The sequence below is a fragment of the Pinus tabuliformis genome, chromosome Q, assembly GCF_031772625.1.
Source record: "Pinus tabuliformis cultivar Carrire ecotype Pingquan chromosome Q, CPIR1, whole genome shotgun sequence".
NCBI lineage: Eukaryota > Viridiplantae > Streptophyta > Pinopsida > Pinales > Pinaceae > Pinus > Pinus tabuliformis.
This window is the reverse complement of record NC_142296.1, coordinates 143022710-143032393: the sequence shown is the minus strand read 5'-3', so window position 1 is coordinate 143032393 and position 9684 is coordinate 143022710. Positions and strand designations below refer to the sequence as shown.

Here is a 9684-nt window from a genome sequence, read left to right as displayed (position 1 = left end):
GTAAAAACATATTTCATTGCGGAAAACTTTGTGCAGAGAAAGTTTTACTTTCTTTATGCAGAGTTTTCTCCACATTTTGCAGAGCCTTCAATCAATTAACTAACGATAATAGTAGAAACAAAAATTATGCTTCATTACAACTATTACCCTTATTTTTTAATTTTATTTTAGAGTCTCCTTTCTAAAAGGAATACAAATAATAACAACACTTTAATTTCACCAACCAACTTTAAAAACCGTCAATAACCAACTAAAATTAAAAATTAGATAATTTAACATAAATTATAACTCTATGGTGATTAAAAAATGTTGGGAAGGAAAAAATCCAAAAGTGCCCGCCACAAAATTTCATAACCCCATCCATTATCCATTTGTTGCGCAGCGAACTTCCCGCAATCCAAGTTTTGTCTCGCTTCACGAGCATGTTAGTCATATGTATACTTTTTCATGATTGCGTTTGTTAGGCCTTCTATATTTGGCGTGGTGAGGTCATCAAAGTGTATTTCTGCACGATACCTGCGTGGTTCCAGTTTTGCCCATGTCAAATACTCTGGATCAATTAATGGCTTCCAGGAGCATATGATAGCATAGGAGCTTTTGTTTCGAGAAAAGAGTTTGCATCGAAACTTATATTTCTTCATTTAAAAGGTCAGAGCTCTCATCCAGATTTGATGCCATTGCTGTTTTGTTTCAAGCTCTGATCCGCGCTCTGTCTTGCACACCCAAAGTATGTTTTCCAAAGCAAGCTTTTACGGGACATGCTTTCTATTCTGCATACCCAAAACTGAGTTTAATATGCATTTATGTTTTATTTCTAATTTGTCCGAATTAATAGCTGAAGGAGAGCAAGAGGCTTAATTTTATCTGAATCGTTTCCCAGAAAATTCATATTTTCCTGTGTAGATTTTTCTTTTAAAGAAATTTGGAAGGATTTTTCATCGCCAGTAAATTCATATCTTTGTGTGTAGATTTATCTTCAAAAAGAATTTGGAAGGATGGAAATGCAGAAACCCTCTGCAAATCCAGAGACATTGACAGAGACATCTACAGGCACAGGCACAGGCACAGTTGCTAGAAGTGTTAATGCCAATACTAGTGTCAGTGCAAAAAATATGCAAAGCAAAAAAAAAGAAAGAGATTTTTCAGAGCATTTGGAAGCTTATTTAGCAAGAAGGGATGGCGTTGACAAGGTTCTGAAGATTGCCAGGTACTCTGCCAAAATAATTCTGTCTTCTTCTGTCGTCTCTAAGGATGCCCTTCTGGCCAAAAGGCTTAAAAATTTCGATACAAGTCTTGGAGTTAGCAGAAAAGCGTTCAGACTCGGCAAGTTCATACAGGATTACAATGCAATAAAGAAAGTTTCTTTGTATTCAAAAGAAGGTATATTAGAAATTGTGGCCTATGGAGGAGATGGTATTTACTATTTTGTGGAGCAATTCACCTGGCTGATCAAAGCTGGCCTAATTGACGATCGATACGGTGCCAAATTGCAGATGATTAGTGCTTGGACTGAATTAATAGGTTACTGTGGAAGTATTGCCCTGAAGGGTTTGCAGATATCTGTCCTCAGGAAAAAAGAATCTGTTATCGCATCCAAAATTTCTAGTGTGACTGAAAAAGCACAGATTTCAGACAAGTATGCTGCAGAGATTAGCCAGTTACGAGAGAAGCAGGTCGCAAAGGTAGTCTCCATCATACAAGACTTTGCTGATGGCTTGCTGGCTTTGGCGGACATTCGCGATGGAAAAGGAACCTTGTCGAATCCTCTTCTCCTTGCAAGTGCAGGATTGCTTTCTGCTCTTATTAGTGCGCAAAAAAACTGGTCAGCGTGCTAATCGTGATGTGAGATTGAGGTGATCCTTTCTTTTCTAACATTTTCAGAGTTTTCTGGTAATCACTGTTATCTATGTGATGTCCGTAATTGCCAGCTATCATATGGTAGTGGCATATGTGATTTCATTCCAAAAATACTCTCCTTCCTTGCTCCTTCCTTCGCTATTAATTACACTTGTAGCTTTTGAACTTTTAGTTTGTCCTCTAGTTGGTTTACATAACATTATTTACTGGTAAATGAGGAGTTAAAAAAAAACAGAAAATTATTTTTCTGCACCAGATTGAAAAGGGTATTTGTTTAAAAAGCAGCTCTTCTTTCTATGCTTAATCTCTTAAAGAGTAATGGATTATTTTTTAAGAGCAATATGGCTAAACCTTAAAAATACCTGTTCTTATAACTACCAAGTAAGACATGGCCCTTTTTCTGCTTTGCAAAATGAAGGTGTAATAAAATACATGTTTTGCATGCCTGGAATTATATTTAATATATGTTAAATTCTACATTTCTGTATTGATTGGTATCTTTTCTTGAATATTATAATCTCAGAATTATTTACTCGAAGTCAATTTGTCCTTCGAATGGATCAAAGATTTGGAAATAAAAAAAATGTAAGTATACATAAATCACTATTTGGATATATTTCCTATGTTGGGTTCCCTTAATGGACACATGGGCAAATACTCTTAGATTTATACGGGAGTGACTTTGAGGGGTTGAAATCCATGCAGAGTCAGCAAACTCTAGAGCTCTATATAATAATCCCATTATTAAATGCATTTAATAGATCAATAAATTTCCCTTTTTAGGGGGCTTGGTTTTTCTTAGTTTCACAGGTTCGTTCTCGAAGGTTTCTCAGCTAAGTTAGGGCTTCAAATGCCAAAAAAATACATTTGGTTGTGCGTGAAAATTCACCTTGATTAAGGCTTTGTGAGCATGCTAAGTTCAGACTAAGTGTGGTAGAAGTTGGTAGGTTGGCTCAAAATTTATAATATTGGCTGGATTCAGTTCAAGTTAGTTCAAGTGGTTTTAACTTTTAAGTTCTCACTTCTGCTTTCTAAAGTAAGCTTAGGCATGCCTTTCTGGAAAGAGTATTTGGCAGTAGAAAATTAAATAATTCAATAAGGAGCATATCTGGAGCAGAGACATTGCAGCTTTATATGAGTAAGTTTTGATTCCGACATCATATCAACCTGCACAGTGCTCTAGTTTGGGATTTTCTACGTCCAAAATCACCCAGCTCAAAATCAGTTCAACTTAATCAGGAAACTTTACTAATCATTTTCTTGCGTTAATAATATTTCACTCTGGGTATAAGAAGTCAGCCTATTGGAGTTAGCTGATTGAAGTCAAAGGACCATGAAAAACATCTAGTATGGTTGAACTTTTAGATCAGCAATGCTGGTGAAATATGGGCAACTTTCGTGCTATATCCGATCATTTTGATAGATGATTTTTAGAATTGTCGTTTGCCTGTACACATATCTGTGAATTAGGATCATAACTTATAAGCCTCCTAGTAGTTACCAAATCGAGTACAGCATGTTGGGTCATATATAATGCATGTAAAATGCACGTAGAAAATCAATGCATGGATTTGTGAATGATTTGTCCTATTGGAATGTAAAATCTCAAATAGGAAAGATCTCTCGTGTACAACCACGATAAGGCCTAAGGTATGCAGCATATGGAAGAAATTGGAAGTTATCATCCATTGAGAAAGAGTTGAAAGATGATTGCATCCATGGGATATAAAGCTAGAGCCTGTTCTATCCAAATGAATGTGTAATAATAAATATTATTGGTATGTTTTCGTAATGGATATCATTGAATAAATCTCTAAGATTGTTCTTTCAGAGATACATTAGTTAGAAAAATTAAGATACCAAACAGTCAAAGGGAGCCCCTTAGATAGAAAAGATTGATATATGAGCTTAAGAAACAGTCGGTAACATCAGGTATCCAAAAAATACCAGCCTGAACTAACCTACCAGACATGACAGGTTGACCTCCAAAACTCCTAGCTTTCATAACTTACAAAACCAAGACTTGATAAGGGTTACCAAGCATGACTGGACGTCTGGACTCTGGCAATAGCAACACGTCACAGCACTAGTTAAATGCCATCAAACATGCTTCCCGAGGACTTGGAATAGAGATGCAAGAAAATCTAGTGAAATGGTTACTCTTTTAACCTTGGATGAGTTGATAAAATATTATGAGCCTACCATTCCTTCTAAGTAGGTGGGGCCAATCTATCGAAGTTGAATATTGTTAGAGGGTCTTCTAGTGCTAAAATTATAGAAAAACTCACTAAGGATTTTATGTCCATGTAATCTTTGGTACCAACCTATTGAATTTTGGGTAGATGCAGGAGTTATTCCTCAGCTACACAAATTGGCCCACGAAAGAAATTTAAGAGTCAAAGAAATTAAATTTGAATTTGTGCATGAATAAATTTGAGAGGTAAAATCAAAATTAAATTTAAGAGGGAAAATCAAAATTTAAAATTAAGGAGGGAAAATTAAATTTAAATTTGCCTCCAAAAGTTCAGCTAGAAGATGTGCTATAAAAGGTCATTCACCCTCACTCATTGAACACACATTCAATCTCTCTCTCCTTCGTATGTGTGAAGCAGTCTGAGGCCGAGTATCTCTGAGGAGCTGAGTTTCTGGGTAGTTGCAGGAGGGCCGATTTTCAGTCTGTTTTGCCAGGTTTGACCTGTGATGGTATTTTGGTCGGGATTGACCAAGGTTGACTTGAAACAATCAGATTGTATACTAAACAATTTATCCTAGAAAAGATTGTTGGGTTTTTCCCGAGTTCAGGTTTTCCCAGTGTAAACTTTGGTGTCTACTGTGCATGGCTATTCTACAGTGATCTTCACTGTTTCCGTTGCAGTCACTGCTGAATTTTCTGAGTGTAATTGCTTAATGATGTTTTGAATTTATTAAAATGATCATTGGAAGTAATTATCAGTTTCAGAAAAGTGTGCTTGTCTAATTAGCACTAGAAAATCAACATGGAATCAGAGCCAGGTTGAGAGAGCAGCTAGAGAGAGGTTGACCTCTGAAGTTGTGAACAAGCAAGTGAAAATCTATGTGAGAGCGTCCGAGGTCATTGCCACTAAGGGTGTTTTCAATTTACTATTAACCCTAGGGCTTGCGTTGCGACCTTTATAGATCCACGTGGGAGATTCTCGGCCTTTGATTTTTCCGTGGATCAAAATCCGTGCTAGTTATTTCATACAGCTTGAAACCTCTGCCCAATCCGGCAAGTTTTCGAAAATGATTTCTTCCAAGTCATAAATTGATCTGGACCGGCCTGATGAAGGCACATTTAGATAACACTCTGTAGCCCGACATGGATCTTTTGCTATGGAATTTGCTTGATATTTATCCTGCTTTGTATGAAGCAGCAAGTGCAATAGTTGATGGTGGTTGCTTATGGATTTGGTCACTTGAATCAAATTAAATCCTTGACCCTTTTTTTTGTTCCTTACTTTGATGTGATTTGATCAAAGTACATGGCACAGAGCTGGTCTACTCTGTCTACGGATGGCCGAGTTTAGCCCGCAAATGGACGAGTCTAAAGTGCGATGGTATGGCTGTCTATTGCCAAATGATGCATGGATCACTTTGAATGTAGGTGGATTGAGAGTGCTGGACCTATATGCAAGTATGTGTTATGAAATCAAAGGCAGTGCGTATGGAGTGATAGCTAGAGATCTTTGACTTGCGTATAGTGTGTATATCGATGACACTGCTGCGATATCGGCATCTATATTGGGTGTGTTAGAAATTTTAATATTTTTTTCCATTGAACTCGCATCATCTGCTTGAAAACTCTGAAATTTTGATATGGTTGTGGGAAAATTAGCATCAACTATTATAAATTCGTGTGGGTTTTGACAACAATCTGCGTTTGAGTTGAGTCTAGCAATGGCGAAGCTTGAGACATTTGGCTAGAGATTGAAGAAATTGAAGCGAATGATGCATATATTTTCACAGGTGCTGGAACTACCCTTCACCTCTGATTTCCCTGTTAATAGTGAGAAGATGGAAATTGCCTTCAGATTCGTGATCGAAGAGCCGAAAATGGCAATTGATGGGATGGTGAAAGCGAAGGCTCTGAGAATTGTACCTAGGGCTAAGAAGATCATGCTACGTGGCGTGTCTAGGATAGGCTCCGCTTTGGATGAGCTAGAATCGTGGTGGTTTTGTTTACCCCACTATGCTAGTCCGGATGCAACTTCGACGTCTCATGAGGACAGGGTTTTTGACGGTTGTCGTTCCCAAATCGTGGAGTTGCAAGGAGGATAAGTGTGGCGGGGTGGTTGTCGAGGATAACAAGAGCACAGTCTCTGTTGGGCCTGTTAGCCGAAATGAGCGTCTTTTAGGTATGTAAGTATTTTGGGCAACTAGGTTAACAAGAATTTCAATAATATCTAAAGGAAATCTGGCTACCAATCTGGTCTTCTAATTTGGCGTAATTTTCGAGAATGGTGTCTTGGTTCGCAAAAGCGGTGGGATATGTGCATGATATCCTGATGATTAAATTGTTGAACCAGTAATGATGAGGGAGAAACGAAGTATAAGAATTGGGCCCGTTTTGACAAGTTACTCTAGAGCCAGAGGGAGCTAAGGAGATAGAAGATGTGCTATAAAAGGTCATTCACCCTCACTAATTGAGCACACATTCAATCTCTCTCCTTCGTATGTGTGAAGTAGTTTGAGGCCGAGTATCTCTAAGGAGTTGAGTTTTTGGGCAGTGGCCGGAGGGCTGATTTTCGGTTTGTTTTACTAGGTTTGACCTATGATGGTATTTTGGTCGGGATTGACCAAGGTTGACTTGAAACAATCAGATTGTATTTTTTCTGAACTAAACAATTTCTCCTAGAAAAGATTGTTGGGTTTTTCTCGAGTTCAGGTTTTCCCAGTGTAAATTTTGGTGTCTAATGTGCATGGCTATTCTACTGTGATCTTCATTGTTTCCGTTGCAGTTATTGTTGAATTTTTTGATTGTAATCGCTTAATGATGTTTTGAATTTATTAAAATGATCATTGGAAGTAATTATCAGTTTCAGAAAAGTGTGCTTGTCTAATTAGCACTAGAAAATCAACTTGGAATCAGAGCCAGGTTGAGAGAGCAGCTAGAGAGAGGTTGACTTCTGAAGTTGTGAACAAGCAAGTGAAAATCTATGTGAGAGCGATCGAGATCGTTGCCTCTAAGGGCGTTGTCAACTTACTATTAACCCCAGGGCTTGCGTTGCAACCTTTATAGATCCATGTGGGGGCTTCTCGGCCTTTGATTTTTTCGTGGATCAAAATCCATGCTATTTATTTCATACATCTTGAAACCTCTGTGCAATCCGATAAGTTTTCGAAAATGATTTCTTCTAAGTCATAAGTTGATCTGGTCCGGCCTAATGGAGGCACATTTAGATAACACTCTGTAGCCCGACATGGATCTTTTGCTAAGGGATTTGCTTGATATTTATCCTGCTTTGTATGAAGCAACAAGTGCAATAGTTGATGGTGGTTGCTTGTGGATTTGGTCGCTTGAATCAAATTAAATCCTTGACCCTTTTTTTTGTTCCTTACTCTGATGTGATTTGATCAAAGTGCATGGCACAGAGCTGGTCTACTCTGTCTACGGAAGGCCGAGTTTAGCCTGTGGGTGGACGAGTCTAAAGTGCGATGGCTGTCTATTGCCAAATGATGCATGGATCACTTTGAATTTAGGTGGATTGAGAGTGTTGGACCTATATGCAAGTATGTGTTATGAAATCAAAGGCAGTGCGTATGGAGTGATAGCTAGTGATCTTTGACTTGCGTATGGTGTGTATATCAATGACACTGCTGCGATATCGGTATCTATATTGGGTGCGTTAGAAAATTTAATATTTTTTTCCATCGAACTCGCATCATCTGCTTGAAAACTCTGAAATTTTGATATGATGGTGGGAAAATTAGCATCAACTATTATAAATTCGTGTGGGTTTTGACAACAATTTTCATTTGAGTTGCGTCTAGCAATGGCGAAGCCTCAGACATTTGGCTAGAGATTGAAGAAATTGAAGCAAATAGTGCATATATTTTCACAGGTGCTGGAACCACCCTTCACCTCTGATTGCCCTGTTAATAGTGAGAAGATGGAAATTGCCTTCAGATTCGTGATCGAAGATCTGAAAATGGCAATTGATGGGACGATGAAAGAGAAGGCTTTGAGAATTGTACCTAGGGCTAAGAAGATCTTGCTACGTGGTGTGTCTAGGATATGCTCCACTTTGGACAAGCTAGAATCGTGGTGGTTTTGTCTACCTCCCTACACTAGTCTGGATGCAACTTCGACGTCTTATGAGGACAGGGTTTTTGACAGTTGTCGTTCCCAAATCGTGGAGTTGCAAGGAGGATAAGTGTGGCGGGGTGGTTGCCGAGGATAACAAGAGCACAGTCTCTGTTGGGCCTGTTAGCCGAAATGAGCGTCTTTTAGGTATGTAAGTATTTTGAGCAACTAGGTTAACAAGAATTTCAATAATATTGAAGGAATCTGGCTACCAATATGGTCTTGTAATTTGGCGTAATTTTCGAGAATGGTGTCTTGGTTCGCAAAAGCAGTGGGATATGTGCATGATATCCTGATGATTAAATTGTTGAACCAGTAATGAAGAGGGAGAAACGAAGTATAAGAATTGGGCCCATTTTGACAAGTTACTTTAGAGCGAGAGGGAGCTAAGGAGATAGAAGATGTGCTATAAAAGGTCATTCACCCTCACTCATTGAACACACATTCAATCTCTCTCTCCTTCGTATGTGTGAAGCAGTCTGAGGTCGAGTATCTCTGAGGAGCTGAGTTTCTGGGCAGTTGCAGGAGGGCCGATTTTCAGTCTGTTTTACCAGGTTTGACCTGTGATGGTATTTTGGTTGGGATTGACCAAGGTTGACTTGAAACAATCAGATTGTATTTTTTCTGAACTAAACAATTTCTCCTAGAAAAGATTGTTGGTTTTTCTCGAGTTCAGGTTTTCCCATTGTAAATTTTGGTGTCTAATGTGCATGGCTATTCTACTGTGATCTTCATTGTTTCTGTTGCAGTTATTGTTGAATTTTTTAATTGTAATTGCTTAATGATGTTTTGAATTTATTAAAATGATCATTGGAAGTAATTATCAGTTTCAGAAAAGTGTGCTTGTCTAATTAGCACTAGAAAATCAATGTGGAATTAGAGCCAGGTTGAGAGAGCAGCTAGAGAGAGGTTGACTTCTGAAGTCGTGAACAAGCAAGTGAAAATCTATGTGAGAGCGCCCGAGATCGTTGCCACTAAGGGCGTTGTCAACTTACTATTAACCCTAGGGCTTGTGTTGCAACCTTTATAGATCCATGTGGGAGCTTCTCGGCCTTTGATTTTTCCGTGGATCAAAATCCGTGCTATTTATTTCATACATCTTGAAACCTCTGTGCAATCCGGTAAGTTTTCGAAAATGATTTTTTCCAAGTCATAAGTTACTCTGGACCGGCCTAATGGAGGCACATTTAGATAACACTCTGTAGCCCGACATGGATCTTTTGCTATGGGATTTGCTTGATATTTATCCTGCTTTGTATGAAGCAGCAAGTGCAATAGTTGATGGTGGTTGCTTATGGATTTGGTCACTTGACTCAAATTAAATCCTTGACCTTTCTTTTGTTCCTTACTCTGATGTGATTTGATCAAAGTACATGGCACAGAGCTGGTCTACTCTGTCTATGGATGGCCGAGTTTAGCCTGCGGATGGACGAGTCTAAAGTGCGATGGTATGGCTGTCTATTGCCAAATGATGGATGGATCACTTTGAATATAGGTGGATTGAG

At 38.5% G+C, this 9684-nt stretch overlaps 1 protein-coding gene across 2 annotated transcripts; it reads left to right on the top strand.

Moving 5' to 3' along the window:
• Positions 1-365: 365 nt before the first annotated feature.
• On the top strand, positions 366-2154 carry PEX11A (peroxin 11A). 2 transcript variants are annotated; one of them, XM_089384109.1, is made up of 2 exons: positions 366-727; positions 969-2154. In XM_089384109.1, the coding sequence occupies exon 2, from the start codon at positions 996-998 to the stop codon at positions 1833-1835; it is 840 nt and encodes a 279-aa protein (XP_089240235.1). In that variant the 5' UTR covers positions 366-727; positions 969-995; the 3' UTR covers positions 1836-2154. The 2 variants fall into 2 exon arrangements, with proteins under 2 accessions (XP_089240235.1, XP_089240236.1); XM_089384110.1 differs by having other exon boundaries at positions 367-648.
• Positions 2155-9684: the final 7530 nt, after the last annotated feature.

Coding starts and splice junctions, on each gene's coding strand:
- PEX11A (XM_089384109.1), top strand. CDS start 996: ATGGAAATGCAGAAACCCTCTGCAAATCCAGAGACATTGACAGAGACA.